Genomic DNA, 19,834 nt, shown 5'->3' on the forward strand with positions numbered 1-19,834 from the left:
TTAGAACATTGTTTTTGAACTTAATCCTCTGAGTAGCTGGGGGTTATGAGAAGAATTTGTCATTTTCAAGCTCTCATCACGAAATGGACTTCACTTTGATCTTACCGCTTCGACCGGAAACATAAACCGTACAATCTCTGGGCTAGGCATAATTTTCCACCATCTTCTCCTGTGGCTGGTAAAATTCGTATGAAAAGATAATTTCGTTTTTTACATACATTTTTTTACGGCGGCTAACTCTTTTTGGTAAAAAAAAAAAAATGGAAAAATACAATTTTAGATTTCTTGTTTCCAAATTGCATACTAATAAATTCTTCTTATATATTGGGTTTTATGTACATAGTTAAGTTGGGTAACACATTAAACAGAGTTTCATCACTATACTTACCATATATAAAAATTTTCTAGCATTGTATGAATTCATTTTTTTTTCAATTTAAAATTTTCTAGAATTGTACAAATTCATTTTTTCATTCATCACATCCTACATATATCTGTAAAATTTAAACAATGTTTACAAATCCCAGGCCCTGAAGATGATCTCAATAAAGATCGAAACGTTGTATGTATGATAAATAAAATGTTTTTCTAAAACTTACGTCTCACCGATCTCCGAATAATCATTGACTAACGGTCACTAAACACCACACATTAAGTCCCAAGTTTAATTTTCTAACGTTTTGTTAACGTTTTTTATTGTTGAAAATATGTGTATCAAATTGTTCCTTTTTGAAATAAATGTAGTTTGCCCTGGATGTTATAACCGGGTGATTTATAACTGAAATCCTATGGAATAGTCTTAACCCAGTTAAAATGCAGGACAATTAAAGTTTAGCGTATAACAACGCCATGTGCCTTGTGTAATATGGAAGACTAAGTGGAATTAGATCTGTTAGTCATCTCACAGCTAATCCCGAGTACTAACCGTTTTATAACTTGAAATGGAGGCGAGAAGCAAAAGTGGGTAAACAATCTCAGTCGGAAAACTGCTAAGCCTTATAAAGAGCGTTAAACTGTCCTCTTAGTATTTCAACGTTTTCTTAATTAAAGGCTTTCAGCCGAGGGACGGTTCTTCCTAATGAATATGGATGAGTGAAAAGGGTTAATTTCAAGAAGAAAAAAATAAGAGCCCAAGGAAAGAAGGGGAAAATAAAACACGTATGCAAATTTTTCTGTATAAATACACCAAAGGCGGAGATGGTTTGGTCTTAACTAAGGCAATTCACAAACTGTAGGGCGGTATTACAAGGATGGATTATACTTCCTCAATTAAAGCGTTAGTTGCTCCCCTGTATATGAGACTACTAAATCATTCTCATGGGAACTCGTGGACAAAGTTTTCAGCTCACCTCAGCATTTAGTTCATGTAATCATCCCGCGCATCTTTCACAAATTAAATGTCCACATAATATTATCATTTAACTTACAATGGAATTTCGTCACTGGGTTTATTTTTACAGTCCAATTAGATCCCTCAAATATTAAGGTACATGTTTAGTACGAAGGACCAACCAGGACCATTGCTAAACAACCTTAATGTACCAGGCTAATTCTATTATTACTATAATTACATTAATAAAAAAATACATCTTTATAGCAAAATATATAATAACATCGGTGGAGAAACAAAAGTTTATTTTCTGATTTTTCCTTCTCAAAGGTTGGATAATAGCCGTCTCAAACCAACAACAACCAGTTGTTTTTTTTCAATCAACACGTTTCGGAGTTATTTTAATCTTTCCTCAGGTGAGTTAAGGCCCATACACAGAACAACGATTTCTTACATTTTTAGACAAACATGGTTATCAATGTCTCTTTACTACTTACAGTGGTTCAAATTTTGTAATAGTTTATTTTAAAAGAAGCCAATGTGATATATTTTTAAGTCCTTCAGACTCCGAAAAACGTTTTAATATTTTGATCGTGACTAGACTCTTATCACAACCTATCATGAGTGGTTTCAACCTTTGATCAGCATCTTGTCACAGACACGAATTAACATTAAAGTGACATATTTCTTGAAAATTCACATTTTTAAACAACAATTTTTAACAATTATCACAAATCTAAAGTGTCCTCCAAAGTTTAAAATTGACTAGCTTATTTCTATACATTATTTAACAAATTAAAATAACAATCACTTATTAACAGACAGTTTATCTTTTTTTATGCAAAGGGCCTCCAAGAACTTCCGTTTTTTTACTGTTTCGTTCTTTTGTAACAATACTCACATCATCAAATAAAAATGTATGATTTTCAACAACTGCATGCTGTTGCTAAGGCAGTTTCCTTGTTTTTACCATTTTGAACTGTATATATTTGGTTTCACCAAAATATACTTTATTACAGTCTTTGCACTCAATTTTATATACCAGGCCTGTTTGTAATCCTTTCTCAACTTTATCTTTCAATGGTGAGTTGTACTATTTTACCGCATTACTGTTTCGGAAGGGCAACTTCACTATAAGGAACTTCCCTTTCAGACAACTTCTCAACTGTTCCGATAAACCTGGATATAAGGAAAAGTGGTATAGGAAATTTCAAAATCATTTTCATCCTCTGGGTTTTCCGAATTTTCGATATTGTTCGGGTTCATCTTCCATAAATTATTATTGTTAATGAATTTTTTTTACCATTTTTCTAGCGTATTCATTCTTTTTTAAAAGGTTTTTCGGAGTCTGAAGAACTTAAAAATGTATCGCACTGGCTTCTTTTAAAATAATCTATTACAAAATAATAATGACTGACGAGCACTGTTTTAAGCACTGTAACTAGTAAAGAAACAATTATAACCACGTTTGTCTAAAAACGTAAGAAATCTTTGTTCTGTGTATGAGCGCTAACTCACCTGAGGAACGATTAAAATAAATCCGAAAGGTGTGGATTGAAAAAAGCTGGTTGTTGGTTTTTTGAAATGACTTATTATCCCACGTTCGAGAAGGAAAAATCAGAAATGTTGAGGTCTAAATTAAAAACATAAGTTTATTTATATAGTTAAATTAATGTTAGGTCTTGGATTTTTGTATCAAAGAGTAATAACCTAAAATATAAAAAAATCCTTGTTGCTAGTTACAAAGGTTTGCCTACGTACAATACAACCTATGAACAAAAATTGTGAAAAATATGGATATACTACATAAAAAACAAAATAATATTTGTTAAGAAAACGTTGATGTATTTCTTATTGATACTGATCCTAACAAATATTATTAGCAGTAATAATATTACCACTTTTTTAGAGAATAACACCATCCAATTTATATTAAAAATTAAACAGATCATATATAAACAATTACTCTTTTATGTACAAATGTACTCACACCATCGAAGTACGGTACCAAAATTGTATCGATATATAAGCAAAGTTTAAGTAATCTTGTTTGATCGAAAAATATTGATTTGTAAAAAATCCGTATAGTAATAAAAGGAATAAACTATAGAGAAAATATCGAGAACAAGTTTTCTGAGAAGTCCAATTTATATTGAGAATAAACCAGGCCGATGCAGTTTAATAAATGAGCTGGTTGGCGTGATGAATATTAATTATGTTCCGGTGGCTTTGATTTACATTGAAATGGCTGCAACTGAAACTCCTTTGTGCCCGAGCTACGTATGTGAGACGGTACAATAACTTTTTGCTTGGGTACGTCGTTTAAAAAAACTTTTTTCCGCTATGATCAAGTTCCAATTAAACTAACATTTTTTAAACCTACAATCTCTGCAGTTGAACGTATGTGATGATTCTGCAAAAGGGTAAAAACGTTAGTTAACTTTAAACGGTCGTTTTTGTCATGCCCACGATAACGCAATAAAGCAACTATTTCAATTGTTTTATAATATCGGTACCATTGGCTCTATGGAGTAAAACACACGCGGAAATCACTGTGCACAAATGATTTACTTCTAAGGTAAGTTCCTATATCAGTTGGCCCAAAATCACGAACGACATGCACTACCCTCACATCAGAATTTATATAATACGGGTATTCACGATCTTTGTGTTAACCCTGTTAGGTCGTGCTAGATCGAGAAAAAATGATGACGTTGACCTGCAAGAATCTGCTAGTTAACATTGCTCGATCTAACAGGCCAGGGCCAATGTTAGACGTTAGGTCGAAAACGTAGTAACTTTGCTATCCGTTAGGGCGTACGGAACCAACATGGCAGCCATGATTTAACAGCTGTTTTTTGTTTACACGTATTTTTATTCTTAAAAACGCATTAATTAAATCAGACAAATACATTTCTGACCTGTTCTTATACTCTCATTCATAATAGATACATCCCCTATCCTATAAAGTAGTACGCTGTTAGACTAGGGATACAACTTAGGTATGTCGGCACGAATTGAAGCAAATCATTTGTTAGTACTTTTCGAGTATATAAATAACATTTTGAATGAAAGAGTTGATTAATTTTCCTTTTTTATTAACTTCTGGCATCTTACAATTTAACCCAAAAGAAAACCAAAACAAACAATAACAAGCCTTCAAAGACTGTTATAACTTTATTTTTAGTTCTACCAATAGCCAAGCGCAGCATTGCGGAAAAAATAACGTTTATTATGCTAAGAAAATAATGGCGTTCAAGATCTTACTCGACATTTCTCTATTCGAGTTAACATCTTACAAACATCTTGAATACCCCTAATATAATATTAATAATCTAGCAACGTACAAAATTATTAAAGTTCCCCAAAGTTCCCGCCCTGCACTTATTAAAAGTCTTTCTACTCTGATACTTTGTCTTAATGCCGAAACGAATGTGTACAAGATCAAGGAATACTTGATGTACAATTCTACGAACCAAACTGTAACTTGGCATTCCAATTAAGATAAAATTTATATTACTAGTCGCACGTTTTATGATTCGTGGTATAACATTTTCAGTATATTATTCAGAAATCGAAACGTTGGCACGATAAAGAAAATGTTTTTCTGAAACCTACATCACCCCAGACCGCATCTCACGATTTCTGAATAATCAAAGATCGAAACGTTGGCACGATAAAGAAAATGTTTTTCTGAAACCTACATCACACCAGACCGCATCTCACGATTTCTGAATAATTATCGATTAACGGTCACTAATCACCACACATTTTCAGTATAATTTGTATATAAATATTCTAAATTAAATATTTAATTAATCAGGAAAGAACACAAGTAAGGATTATTTCTATTATTATTAACGATTATTATTATACCTCATTCATTTATTTATCCATGTTTTAACATTACTTATCGAGCTCGTAGGGGGCACACGTGCCTCTAGAAAATGTTGAGCTGTTGGCAAGGGGTTGCCGAACACGCACATTTCATTTAATAAACACTCCAAACGCGTAATAGACATTGGGGAATCATCAATTCCCATCATAAAACAGTAAACAAAGTTACTTCAGCACCAGGTTCTGTTTGACCACCATTATCTGCGCAATTACGTAGACATAAACACAAATACATACCCTCACCAAAGCACCAGAGAAATTTAAACAACAGAAATTTTTGCTTCTCCTTCGGATGGACTTCTACAATGGAAAATCGCCTAATTAAAACTCTAAACTGCCGCGGGTCTTGTCGGGGGAATTAAAAATGTTGCTCTAATAATGAGATGGATTTAGAGCATTTGAAAATTGTTTTTTTGAACAAATTATTTATTGACTCTCGTGTCCTAATATTCCCTTTTCAATCTCGGTTTCGAAAATGACATGGTTGTGATCCCTTCTCAAAATCTCAGATGACATTCGCCTAGGTGTTGATAAGTATACTATTATTAAATCCATTATATTTCGTGGTCCAATTGACCAAGTTACTTCTTTCAATCAATTAATTATTCTTTCTATGAAAGGTTTGGTTGGAGTTAAAAATAACCGAGATTCATAAACTTCAGGACAAAAGTGAATAATAATTTAATTCCCCTGATATGAGGAGGGGATAGGGAATCAACATTAATGGTTGGAAATTAGTAAGGAGTGGGATTTGTTAGGGTTTAAAGACTGCAGTTATTTCTTGACCATTCGTTGAGAGAATGAAAATCACGTTTGAGCAGAGAGATAACTTCACAGACTGTTACTGTAGGACATTGAATTTAAAACTGAGTATCATCAGCATAAAGACGAAATTGGGAGAAATTAAGAACTAATTGAAGATCATTTAGAAACATGGAAAAGAGTAAAGGTTCAAGAATAGAACCTTGGCGTACACCATCTGAAATTACAAGAGAAGAGGAGATAGAATTTGAAGCTTTAACCCTCTGAGTTCTATTCTGAAAAACTGAAAATAGAAAGAAGAAAAACCAAGCAAATTATGATTTACGGAGCCAAATGTATTGGAAAAATCAAGTAGAACCCTAATAGTAAATTTTATGTAAGGCATTGGTTAAAATGAAAACGTTAGTATCACGAGCGGGATGCTCTAACCACTTGAGCTACCATGACTTCGATCCACTCATACACCAACTCCTCATCTCAACCTACAACCTTTCAAATTTTCCCTCCTTTTTGCCATTTTTCAAATGTCATGTAATCAGGATTCGATTCTTGGCGATGTATGAAGCGGCCGATGTCACATACGAGTGGATCGAAGTCACGATAGCTCAAATGGTAATGCAGCAGCGTATTGAGTGGAAGGTCGTTGGTTCGAATCCCGCTCGTGACGCTGACTTTTTCATTTCAACCAAAACCTTACAAAAAAGATTAATTAATTGAAAGAAATATTTTGGTCAATAGACCACTAAATATGATTTTTATAAAGGTTTTTATGACTCGCGTTCATTTCATTGCTTGTAATGTGCTTCGGTTCAAATTAAACGTTAAAGTAATACGGAAACAGAATAACTTTCGTTGAAATGATGACGGGTACCTAAACGACAACAGCGTTGAAACATCAAATTCCTGGAAAATATATGATAGGATTAGGTCTATCAGACGGCTAAGACTTGAATGAATACAATTGCTAGTGTTCACTTAATACGCAATATCAGGGAACACAGGAAAGCTTATCTCCGACGCTTAAGGATGATAAATCACAGCCACTAATAAATCGGAGGCTTAACATTACTGCCGTTTCACATGAAATAATTGAATGAAAATTGATTCTATTTACATTTAGATGCATGTATTTTCCAGGCTGACCGTTTTATCATCCTATAAGCCTAAGTTAAATAATATTATAAAATGGGTTGAAACCGGGTTTTGCCGGCCTTGGTTTTTTCCCAAACCCGGCTGATTAAAATGGCCAAGTAAGCTTTAAAAATCGAAAAATGGCCGCTAGATTTGATATCTCGCACGCGACGTCAGACGTGATATGTGACCTCTTTGAGAGTATACTTAAACCAGCCATATGAAACACGTTAATTGCACCGTTGTTAAACAATCTTTTTTTTTCAAGTGCGGTTAGTTAGACCCGGAAGAAAGCCGGTATGTTTAAAAGGAAAACTGCCCTGTTCAGCTTGAGTTATGGAGGTTCACGTTCGGCAGCGATAAAAATTACCTACCATTGAACCTGTTAAAAAGATTTACAAGTATCCGCCACGGAAAGACCTTTTAACAGTCGTTTCGAGGATCTGATTGGAGCCTCGGGGTCAAGAGGATTTTCTAATCACTCCCCCTTGTTTTTGATTTACTGCTTTATTAGTTGATAAAACTTTTTTTTTAAGAATGAGCGAAAATCGATATTCATGCTATACTGAAAGTTTAAAAAACTAAGCCTATGAAAGAGTTGAAACAAATACTATGAAACCAAATTCGGTAAAAAACTAACTAAAAAATATATTGAAAAGGAAACCTAATGATGAAACGATGGATCGACCTGCTCTTGAACAACTTGGAAAAAGGATCTTCTGTGAGTTCTCAACAGACAGAAACACCCTACTTCTGTTGTGTCCTCACAGAAGATTCTTTTTACACATACTCTTTGGTTAAATAGTTCAAGAATAGAGGACTTTTGGGGCGTCGGTGGCCGCAACGGTTTAGGCTCATCACTGTAAGGTAAAGACCCGAGGTTCGAATCCAGCGGCCCTTAATTCGAACCCGACATACTTACAAATGGGCTTTTTTCAAAAATACCGGCACCCTGAGGGTTTACATAACCTCTTCTGTTCCGAACCCTCGTAAAAAAATATATAAAATAAAAATAAATAAATAGAGGACTTTAGCATTTATAAAAATACCCATTATCAATATTTTATATACTTAAGTTCAAATATCGAGCTAATTCTGCCAGGTATTATCAACGTAATCAGTCGACCAGTCAAACCATTGGAATCTCTTCAACAAATAAAGGCCACAGTGATGTCCCTTGTGCAGTACACAAGTAATACAGAAATGGGCAAAACAATATGTACTGAAGAATCAACGCAGAAGATATTAATTTACTACGGGAAAAAGTTGTATTTTGTTGTTTTCTTAATTTTCATTGTTTAAAGTTGATGTTTCTTAAGTTCTTTATATTATATGTTTTCTTTTATACGCAGTTGATCAAGTTTAAAACTTACTTTAGTGTCATCATCTTGTTGTATATTTTTAAATTTAATTATAACATTTAAATGTAAATTTATATATTTTAATTAATAATTGATACTATATGCAAATTTAATTAATTGATCATATACTAAACATTTACATCAATGTTTAAGGCAAGAATTAATTTTGTAGTTTAAACAAATGTTTACTATGTTAAATAGAATTTTTTTAAATTTATTTACAATGTGCATGTTCTGAAACTGTACGAAAATCCTGTCTTTAGTGTTTATGACTTTAATGGTTCTGCCCTGGATTAATTAGCGGACGAACACCTCACCTCCCGGTAGGTTAGGGTATGTGTGTTCGTAAATTTTAGATTAGATGAAGAAAAAGAATCTTCAATGGACTATGGAGAACCACGAGTCTCATAAAAACTTCTTTCAAAATTATTATTACGTTACAACAGCGCCAAAGCGCTTCAAGCAACTTTTTGTCTTCATAATTTTTGTATTATAATAATATTAGAGAGGAGAAGTAATACATTGATTATACCCCATCACAACACTATTCATTTTCCTCACTAGAGAGGAAATCGTGAGGCCATTGACGCTTTAGGCGCCTTGGAGGATTGTCTAGGAGGGCTCAGGTTAAAAAGTTGAAATGGTTTTTGTAGGACTTGAGGTTGGAGGTTTTAAAGAAGTCCACTGTATCGACTTCTTCCGGTTACGAGAACAAATGTTATTTGGAAGTCTAGGTGAATAGTAACGCAGAAGGGACCTTGGGAAATGGTTCGAAGTATTGACTTCAGTGACTGGATCTTTTGGTCTGTTTGACTGCTTGATTGAACCCCATAATACAATTCCGTATACCCATGTTGGTTGTTACCAGGAGGACAGTAAGCAACTGCAAAAGACTGAACAGTTGCGGACAAGTTGATTGCTTGGCCGGCAAATATTCAGTGGAGTAAGAGGGAAGATGATGGGAAAAGGAGGTTGGGATTAGAATTGCCGCCTCCATGGTCTGTGTTGTCCCGGTATCCTGTAGGATATGTCGAGTAGTCTTTAATGTAGCAGTCCTCTAGCCGTGAGTTTGAGTTTCTGTAATGAGTGCTATGTCGATGCGTTTGTCGTTTAAAAGGATATCTAGTTCTTCTTGTGGAGGTTGACTAAGGAATTTCGAGTAAGGGATTTTTATGGTGTCGAAGGAAAATGGCTTCGAATTTTTGGAAAAGGAGTTCAAGAGGAACGTCATGTCAGGATAGGGAGGTTGTTCTCCTCCGGGTTCCGGTTAAAAGAATGTTGATTTTGTAGAGTGAAAGTGACCTCGCGATTTCTGCGTACATCCTACTGGGCTTTTGTGGCCATGCAGTATGCGCTGGTGATTGTTGCTATTGCGCGGTAATAATGACGTATTCCTGTGAATGTGTGACGGTTGCGGGGCAAGAAAAAAATCAATCAAACGGTGTTCAAAAACAAAAAACTGCTGTCATAAAAACATGCGTGTTCTCTCATTTGGAGGAACAGGAACGTTTGGAATATAAGTCGAAATGAAGTAGAAAGACTACTTTAAACGAAATATTGGAACGGTTTCGTGAAGTCTGATGGTCTTTCAGTGAGATACAAACCATCATATATATCAACATGGTTAACGATAACTTTTTTTGTGCTTATGACAAGAAAAGACAATCTGAAAAAACAACGGCTTATTGTGGCTATTATGACTATTCCTATTTAAAAAATGCCAAACGCCTTAACGCCCGGACGTCTCAGGAGCTTCACCCCTGTTGCTCGGCTTAATTATTACTCGTCTGCGGGAATAAACACTAAAGAAAAGCCCCATTAAGTGGCCCGGTTATGGAAACTTGCCAAACGGCTCTCCCTGGCAACCTTGTTTCCCGCGTGAGCAACTAATTGGCCGGAACAGCAGATGCACCCCTTGGGAGGCTCCTAAATAAAATACGGCCAGAACGCCTCCAGGATAATCGCTACCCCATCTCATTTTACTAAAGCTCGTTAAGCAATCGTTGCTCTACAAAATGATCTTGGCTATATACCGGCTAAAATATCGGATACGAAAGAAGAAGAGTTTTTATTCTTTTCACGATTTAAAACAAAAATAGATCGAAGATAAGCTCGTTTATCCTTTTTAATATATATTTACTTTGCTTTAACAAGGTTCATTTCGGTACAAATCTCATTCCTTTTAATAAAGCAATACAGTATACTAATACATCAAATAAAACATTTATAAGCGTGTATGTATAACTTGAACACTTGAATGTACAACAAATTTGATCAAAAACGAATTGACTGAGTGCCGAACAAAAATTAAATAACGCTGCACTGTGTCCCATACTTGATGTATCATTTCAACGCATATTTGCAAATGTAATATTTACATCTACCATGATATATCAACGACACATTCCATATATATGTCAGTTTTTTTATTTTGCGACAGATGTTTTGAAAACAAAAATTTCAATTAAAAATAAATTATTAAAATAAGAGTGCTTTATGTCATGCTATGTGTGTTATCCATATAATTACCTTTACACATGGTATGGAAAATGAGAAATGCGTCTATACTGTGTTACCGACCATTGACAAATTCATTATGAATTAAAATTTCAAATATCGAGATGTGTAATGCAAAATGTTTTAAAGTTGTAGTCAAAATGTTTAAGGAGTTTCAAAGAATACCTTTTCTCACTAGAGCATTACGACATTAGAAAATAAACTATAAAATTAATAAAATAATAAATAATTTAAAGATTTCACCAATTTTAGTGTTTATAAAATTATTCAGGCCTCTACTATCTCTTAATTATTTATGTGAAGAAACAGTGGAGCCAGTAGCAATGATTTTCAAAGTATGTAATCATTCATATCCAGTAATTAATAAAATTTAATGAAACTCACTAGTTTTCGTGGTCAGCTTCACCAATTAATATCTTTCAATTAATTAAGGGTTTTAGTTGAGATAAAAAAAGTCAGTGTCACGAACGGGATTCGAACCCACGACCTTAGGCTAGATACGCCGCTACTCTACCACTTGAGCTATCGTGACTTCGATCCACTCCGGCCACTAACTTCCCACCTCAAATGGTCCCTCCTTTTTGCCATTTTTATCTCAACTAAAAACCTTAATTAATTGAAAGATATTAATTGGTCAAGCGGACCACGAAAACTAGCGAATTTAATAACTAATATAATGCTATCTATGCATTTGATGACTGTACATGGTTGTACAATGTGTACTAAGGAAAGGCAAATGCCAAGAAATGAGAAAATAGCGTCATCGCGAAATTAATGTAAAATCAAGCATTGCTTTAGAGTGGTTAATTAATTTAAAATAAAAAGCGTAATTCTCAACACACTCGTGAATTACTAACGTGTCAGAGAAAAAACTCTAATTTGCTTTTCCCAGCTTGTTTGTTTTTGTTAAATATTTAAATTGTGCAAGCTGCCATCCTCATAACCGATAGCTTTTACAAACTAATGCATTTTGAATAACTGGGCTTCACAAGTGTAAATGGTCGTTCCTTTTATTTGTTTCATGTTGAAAACACAAAACAACAGTTTAGATCAATTTTGACACACGAGGACGATGAATCGTACAAATTTAATTAACTGTTGGAATTTGCGGTCAATAATTTGAATATATGGCGTAAAACTTTGATATAACTCCATCGCTAATTTAACAGCAAGGGGTTTATTAACTGTTACAATCGATGCTAAGCGTTCAACCATTGACGTTATTTTACGATTATTTTAATATATGCAGAAGCTCTAGGTCTAACCAGATGAGTGTCTTGAGTGGCAAAGTGTCTTAACTAGAACTGGCAATACTAGATTCGCCGCTACTCTACCATCGTCGTGGTCGTGGGTTCGAATCCCGCTCGAGACATTGACTTTTTTATGTCAACTAAAAACCTTAATTAATTTAATGAAACTTTTTTTCTAGTCAAATATATGTTGTTTTTTCCCAGAATTAACTTTTAATTCTGCGAAATTGATAAAGTCTTTTATCGATTTGGATCATTATTCTAAGTTTTTGTTTATTCCAAATGCAAATGCCACTTCGCGATCTTTGATATACAAACAAATATTTATCATACATGTGTGGTGTTTAGTGACCGTTAGTCAATGATTATTCGGAGATCGTGAGATGCGGTCTGGTGTGACGTAGGTTTTAGAAGAACATTTTCTTTATCGTGCCAACGTTTCGATCTTTATTGAGCCCTGAAGATGATCTCAATAAAGATAGAAACGTTGGCACGATAAAGAAAATCTTTTTCTAAAACCTACGTCACACCAGACCGCATCTCCCTATCTCTAAATAATCATTTGTCATGTATGAGTACTTCTCTTTGAAATTAAAATACATTTGAACAATTATTTTATATTAAGTCAATCATTTATTAGTAATTGTAAGCTATATTTTAACTCCGTTGGTTTGAGCCAGAGACAATAAAACCTGATAGATGGAGGCTGCAGACGAAGGATCGCCGATTTTAATGAAACTTTTTTAATAAACTTGTCAGTAATTTTGTAAAATATGTTTGTTTGGTATTACAAGATGAAATGAAATTGTTTCAAAATGATAATTATTCTTTGCATAAGATAAATTATATAATTATCCATTAATTGTGTTATGAAAATTAAATATGAACAATGTAAAAATTCAAAAACTGACAGATTTCCCTAGGCAATTTATTTTTAAAATGCCTAATTTTTATTTAGGTGTTTTTGTGTGAAAATATCTGTCGAATTAAATCTGAAAAAGATTTGGCAGAAACCAACAAAAATTCAGGATAAATTTATAGGAGTGTTTTTCAATACTGGCAAATTTTTGCACTGCCTAACATATTAAACTCCCGGCTGTATGATACAACAAATAAATTTTATTGGCGTTGAAAACCTTGGGCTAAAACTAGTTTAGCTACTGGTTTCCAGGCAAACCATTTTTCACGTATTTGACCCTCGAAGGGAACGTCAACGAAGCAGATAGACAGATAGAGTTAAATGGGGCGGAGTAAGGAAGACGGATTATAAAACCGTGCTTTTTCCTAGTCACATTGAAAACCGCTCAAACCATTTCATACTCGGCATAAATAAAACATGAACCTATTTTCCATATCGGAGAAAGGTTTAGCCTGGTGACTTCTGTTCTATTGCCGATGTGAAATACCATTGCCCGTTGACTGTTCAGTTACCAAAAACAAATGTTGCAGATTAAACTATGTGAATAATTTTATCATATTGCTGCCTACGTGAGTCATATTACTAGAATTAATATTCACAACACTTCTCACTGTAGTTTGTAGTGTTTTCTTAACATTGGATATGCTCCAACAATAAACGAGTCAAAAATAGCACAACACAAATAAGACACGTAATTTTATTCTTCCAGCCATAAATTTCAATCACTGGCTCCAATCAAAAAATTTTTAATGACCATATTTGCTTTACTTTTAAAAATCTTAATTATACTACCCCATCCAAAGTTAGAAGCCATAATCAATTAAATTATTGGCGTACAATAAACCGCAGTACTTGAAAATTTTTACGATTTTTTCCGCTAAATAATATTCAATTAGTATTAATTGTACACCCTAAAATAGACAGGAAAAACAACCTTCTATGAATCTTACAAAGCCCAAGTGCCTTTCACTCTATAAAATAAAATTCTATGGTGGGCACTCTCCGCTGTGTAAATAAAATCAGTTTTTCATTGTTTTCTATTCGCGTTGAATTTTGAAAAATAGTTGCCGTTACTATAAAGAAAATTAAATAATTTACGAAAAAATTATACCCTTAATTAAATTTTTTTTAATGTACGTTAATTGGCAATCTTGCAAAAAAAATTCTTGTTACGACATTTAGACCGACATTGCTGAGTAGCGTGGCCATATTGTTTCCCTTTATGTATGAAAAGAAGCGGTAGCGTCGGAGAAAGAAAAGTTATTATTTACCTCTTGAGTGCACGGGGAAAAACTGTTCGAGGAGGGTTTTGTTTTAAAAATTTTGTGACTTTAGTGGCCGTGAGAGAATGTAAATGAAATAAATAGTAGATCTGCGTGCCGGAAGGGGTCGTTTTGTGACGAGCTCCTAGCAGGCTCACTTCCGGTTTGATTTACAACCGTCAGATCGTGAGCTGGCGTGCATTCTTAGCTCAAGGAGTGCCGTGGAGTACCGCTCGTACATTTATCTTTATGAGACATGCACAAGAGAAAGAAAACCGAGTCAAGAATTCAACAGATTCCCTTTTAAAAAATTTCATTTAAACCGGTGAGGACCCGTCGTGTTCTCTCGGTACTTCTTTCTGAATTAAAATGAATTTCATTTTCTGTTTGTCGACTTAATTTTGACTTGAAGCTTAGACAGTACTAAATTGTACCATTGTAGAGAAACTCCCTCTCATTCTTCTCATTACGTTTTTCGCCTTTTGGATGTTATTTTACACCGTATCGCATTTCAAGCCCAATTATCGTATGTATCGATAGGAATGTAACCGAATCCTTCGAAAATACGTTTCTGAAAATTTCATACACTCATGTTACGCTCATTTAAACACGCTTACCGCTCGGTTCATGACCTTATCTCGCTTTAATTATTTATTCTCCAATTAACAAGAGGGTACCTCTCCTTACATATTGTAATCTATTCCGGCCGGTTAATTGGTTATAAATAATAACCCATTAGAAGTTTAGTTACATGAACATGGAACCCAGACTACTGAGCGTTCGGGATGTTTGTTGTAAATCCTCCAAAACGTTTCCAAATTTACCCAGGGAGCTTTTTTTACTCGTAAGAACCAGTCGTTTACGGATTCACCTTCCGTAATGATGAAATGCATAAAATTCACTGCTTTTCAGAAATGCTGATCCTTAAGAGTGAAATGGTTGTGTAACATGTTCAACTACTTTTGTTACGTTTTATCTATTGCGCACTCTGGATCACAATGATCGCGTAGAATTTCAAAAACTTTATCTCCAACTACGGTCAAAAAGGTAGTAACTTGCTTATTTGTTGCAATATTGTTTGCTAATAAATAGAATGAAATTTTCGCCCCGACTTTGTAGTTTGTGTGTGTGTGGGGGGGGGGGTTAGTAACAGTTAGCCAATGATTACTTGGGGATCGTAAGGTGTGGTCTGGTGTGATGTTTTTTTTAATTAATTTATTTAATTTGACATTTTTTATCATGCCAACGTTTCGATCTTTATTGAGATCATATTCAGGGCCTGGGATTTATGTTTGAATTTTAAAATTCATGTAGGATGTAGAAAAAAATGAATTTTTACAATGCTAGAAAGTTTTAGATTAAAAAAATGAATTTATACAATGCTATCAAATTTTAGATTAAAAAATAGAATTTATACAAGTCTAGAAAATTTTAGATTAAAAAAAGAATAAATTTATACAATGCAAGAAAATTTTAGATTAAACAAAATGAATTTATACAATGCTAGAAAATTTTAGATTAAAAAAAATGAATTTATACAATGCTAGAAAATTTTAGATTAAAAAAGAATAAATTTATACAATGCAAGAAAAGTTTAGGTTAAAAAAAATGAATTTATACAATGCTAGAAAATTTTTAATTAAAAAAAATGAATTTATACAATACTAGAAAATTTTAGATTAAAAAAAGAATAAATTTATACAATACTAGAAAATTTTAGATTAAAAAAAGAATAAATTTATACAATGCAAGAAAAGTTTAGATTAAACAAAATGAATTTATACAATACTAGAAAATTTTAGATTAAAAAAAATGAATTTATACAATGCTAGAAAATTTTAGATTAAAAAAAGAATAAATTTATACAATGCAAGAAAAGTTTAGACTAAAAAAATGAATTTATACATTACTAGAAAATTTTAGATTAAAAAAAATGAATTTATACAATACTAGAAAATTTTAGATTAAAAAAAATGAATTTATACAATGCTAGAAAATTTTAGATTCAATCAAAGTATTCGTACCTACTCAAAGAGTTTGTTTTCCGTGTAGATGAGTCATTCGTATGAGTCGTGCTGAGAGTGCTAGTAGATATTGCTGTTTTATGTATATATACCTTGGATTTTAAAGGGGCAGAGAAGGAAGTCGGGATAGAAAGACATTTATATGAGGGGTCGGCTTCTTTGTGGCGAAAGGAGCCGACGATGGCAAAAACGTGAGTAATGGTTCAGCCTGATTATCCTTTCAGAATTATATAGACGGGGATAATTAGGGAGAGGAAAGCCAAATTGTTGAAGAATTAGACTATGTAAAAATGTTTGATGTGTGGAATGTGATGATTGTTTTATATGCTATACATTTTGTGTGATGTGATGATGATATATGTATGTTATCTATATTGAATTTGATTAAAGATATTAGAGTAGCTGCGACTGAGTTTTTTGGCAGTTTGTGTTGGAACTCCGGTAGCGAGCCAATTCCGTCAACAACTTGTCAGTTGAGATCGTCCGTTGAGGCAATATCAGTCTTATTCTTAGACATAGTTTTCAACAGACCGTAAAATATAAAATTCACACAGACAATCCCATACTCGAGCTAACCAAAAATGCACAGGTTAAATTCACAGTATTAAACAACGCCTTTACAAGTCGAATCTTCGGAATCAACTGACCCAGTGGTTCGTACCTACGCAAAACAATAACCCTTAGGCCTATACCTCATTTACTATACTCATTTACCCTCTAGCTTCACTTAACTCTCTTTACCTTTTAAACACTACAGTTACATAATTCATGTTGGATATTTACCTTTCAGAAGTGTTTTTTTACAGTTCGGAATATTCTTAAATTAATTCTTCCTTATTATACATTAATCTCTATCTAAATAATGTAATAACTAACGAGAATTCATCACCTCGTTATGAATGGTAGCTGTATTTAACCAATAAAAACCTGATTAAAATTGTAAACACTTAAAATAGATTGAGCGCTAAATAATTAGTAAATTGATGTAGAGAGAGATTTTCATGTATATATCTGGTTATATTGAACCATGGTTTTCACTCAGGAATACATATTCTTTTACTTAATTAAAATAAGGCACCCGGATCCGCTGTTCCCACATTCATTACTCTGTATCGTTCGCTTTTACATTTCGTTTGCACAGAAAGATATACGATTGAAATGGATTTAATTAATTAAAACAGGATATCAAAGGAGAGTTATTGGTATGAGTCAGCAAGCAGCCTTTACTTCTATTGTTGGTGATTCTCTTTTATATTATATTTATATATAACGATTTCTCTAATATCACGCGCCATGGCAACAATTCAGTTTTCGTAGTTTATAACTTACAGTTACTCAAAATGATGAATTTCGATAAAAACACGTTTCCAATTTCGTTTACGTAGTAAAACGCTCGAAATGAAAATGTTTATATAGAATCAATACACTTTGCCCAGTTAGAGAGTGACAAACATGATGTGAATGTATACTAATGACCTGACAAGAATCTACTATCAATCGCGCTTGCCTTTTATTTTATTAGTTTTCGGTTGTTTGATTGTAGATGCTTTCATATTGACAACTGCTTTCCTAGACCTGGACTTATATGGGTTGCTGCCTTGTTCAAACAATATTCATATTAATCTGGTTTTCAGTAATATCAAGAGAATTAGGTAAATTAACGATTAATGAATAATTGTAATTGTTGGTGAATATTTAGACTTAACTAAAACCTAATATAAAATGACCTGTTTATCGTCACGTTGATGAAGATTATAAGAAAAATCCTTTAGATATCGTGGTCCGATTGACCAAATAACTTATTTCAATTAATTAATCGTTAAGTAAGGTTATTCGGAGATCGTGAGATGCGCTCTGGTGTGACGTAAGTTTTAGAAAAACATCTTTATAGTTGCGCTGTGAGTTAATTACGCAGAAAACAAACTCCTTTAGTCAGTACAAATACTTTGATTGAATATAATTATTTTTCGTTGTATAAATTTATATTGTTCCACATCCTACATGTATTTGTTAAATTTAAACAATGTTTGTAAATCCCAGTCCCTGAAGATGATCTCAATAAGGATCGAACGTTGGCACTATAAAGAAAATGTTTTTTCTAAAACCTACGTCACACCAGATCGCATCTCACGATCTCCGAATAATCATTGACTAACGGTCACTAAACACCACACATTTATGTAAGGTATTGGTTGAGATGAAAAAGTCACTGTCACGAGCGGGATTCGAACCCACGACCTTCGGCTAAATACGCCGCTGCTCTACCACTTAAGCTGAAGTCACTATAGCTCAAGTGGTAGAGCAGCGGCGTATTTAGCCGAAGGTCGTGGGTTCGAATCCCGCTCTTGACACTGACTTTTTTTATCTCAACCAATATCTTACATAAAGATTATAAGAAAATATATTTTTCGATTCGTTGTTTAATTATTGTTATCCGGCGATTTTTCTCTATTACATTAATTTTCGTTCGTTTTAAATATCAAGGTGCTGCATATCTTTATTTCTGTCGTTAATGTATTGGTCTTCAAAGATACCATTTTATACTTGTTTCGGGTAGCATTTAACTTTTAGACATTCCATGCAAAAAAAGACTATTAATTGCAGAAAAATACAAAGGCATACACTCCATTGTGCACGTGCCATATGAATTAGGCTTGTCATAAATATTCAGTAGTACAACTAACCAAACTATAAGATTATTTGATTGACAGTAAAGTTAACACTAAAAAATGTAAAATGAAATAATTTCTCAAAAACCAACTAGGATTTTTAACTGTTTAGTAAGTTTTTGTTAACACAGTTTTGAATTTTTCTTTTTGTTGCAGGTTGTCTGGTTTAAAGACACCCTAAGGCTGGCGTCGACGGAGAGACGGATCACGGAAGTTAGGGGAAGCAGGAATACACTTATAATAAGAAAAGTACAGGCTTCCGATTTTGGAAATTACTCTTGCCTGGCCGACAACGGGATCGGAAAGACGAAACAGTACCTCGAATTATCAGGTGAGGAGCTAGGGGAACGCTGTACCAGTCCGGGGATGGGGCTTTTGAAAAAGAAAAAACTAACGTTGTTGAATTAGAATTAAGAGAGGAAGTAAAAGGACTACCTTTTGCATGCACGTGGCTGAATACATCCAGACATTTGAATACACCCTCAGGGCGATTGCAACTTTCAAAGCTCCCTAGTTCCATCATTCCCCATTCATCTGCCTCCGAGGTCGGCCTATGAATTATTTGCGAGGTTTTCTTCCTGGCCTTTTCACCTGAAGACGGGCGAATGCCAGGGTGGTTCCTTTTCTCTCTCCTGGAAAATATTTTTTTAAACTCTTCTGTCACTTTAAGATATTTAATGTAAAAATTAAAATCTTATTTCAAAACTGGAGT

At 33.7% G+C, this 19,834-nt stretch overlaps 1 protein-coding gene across 6 annotated transcripts in view; it reads left to right on the top strand.

The window, feature by feature from the left end:
• Positions 1 to 19,834, top strand: part of LOC106667909 (limbic system-associated membrane protein) — a 400,209-nt gene that overhangs the window by 334,202 nt on the left and 46,173 nt on the right. For all 6 annotated transcript variants that reach the window (XM_014396178.2, XM_024228913.1, XM_024228912.1 and 3 more), the window contains exon 8: positions 19,279 to 19,453. In XM_014396178.2, the coding sequence (XP_014251664.1) occupies positions 19,279 to 19,453 (175 nt within the window). The remainder of the gene's footprint in view (positions 1 to 19,278; positions 19,454 to 19,834) is intronic.

The sequence above is a fragment of the Cimex lectularius genome, unplaced genomic scaffold (assembly GCF_000648675.2).
Source record: "Cimex lectularius strain Harlan isolate CLEC.00 unplaced genomic scaffold, Clec_2.1 scaffold219, whole genome shotgun sequence".
NCBI lineage: Eukaryota > Metazoa > Arthropoda > Insecta > Hemiptera > Cimicidae > Cimex > Cimex lectularius.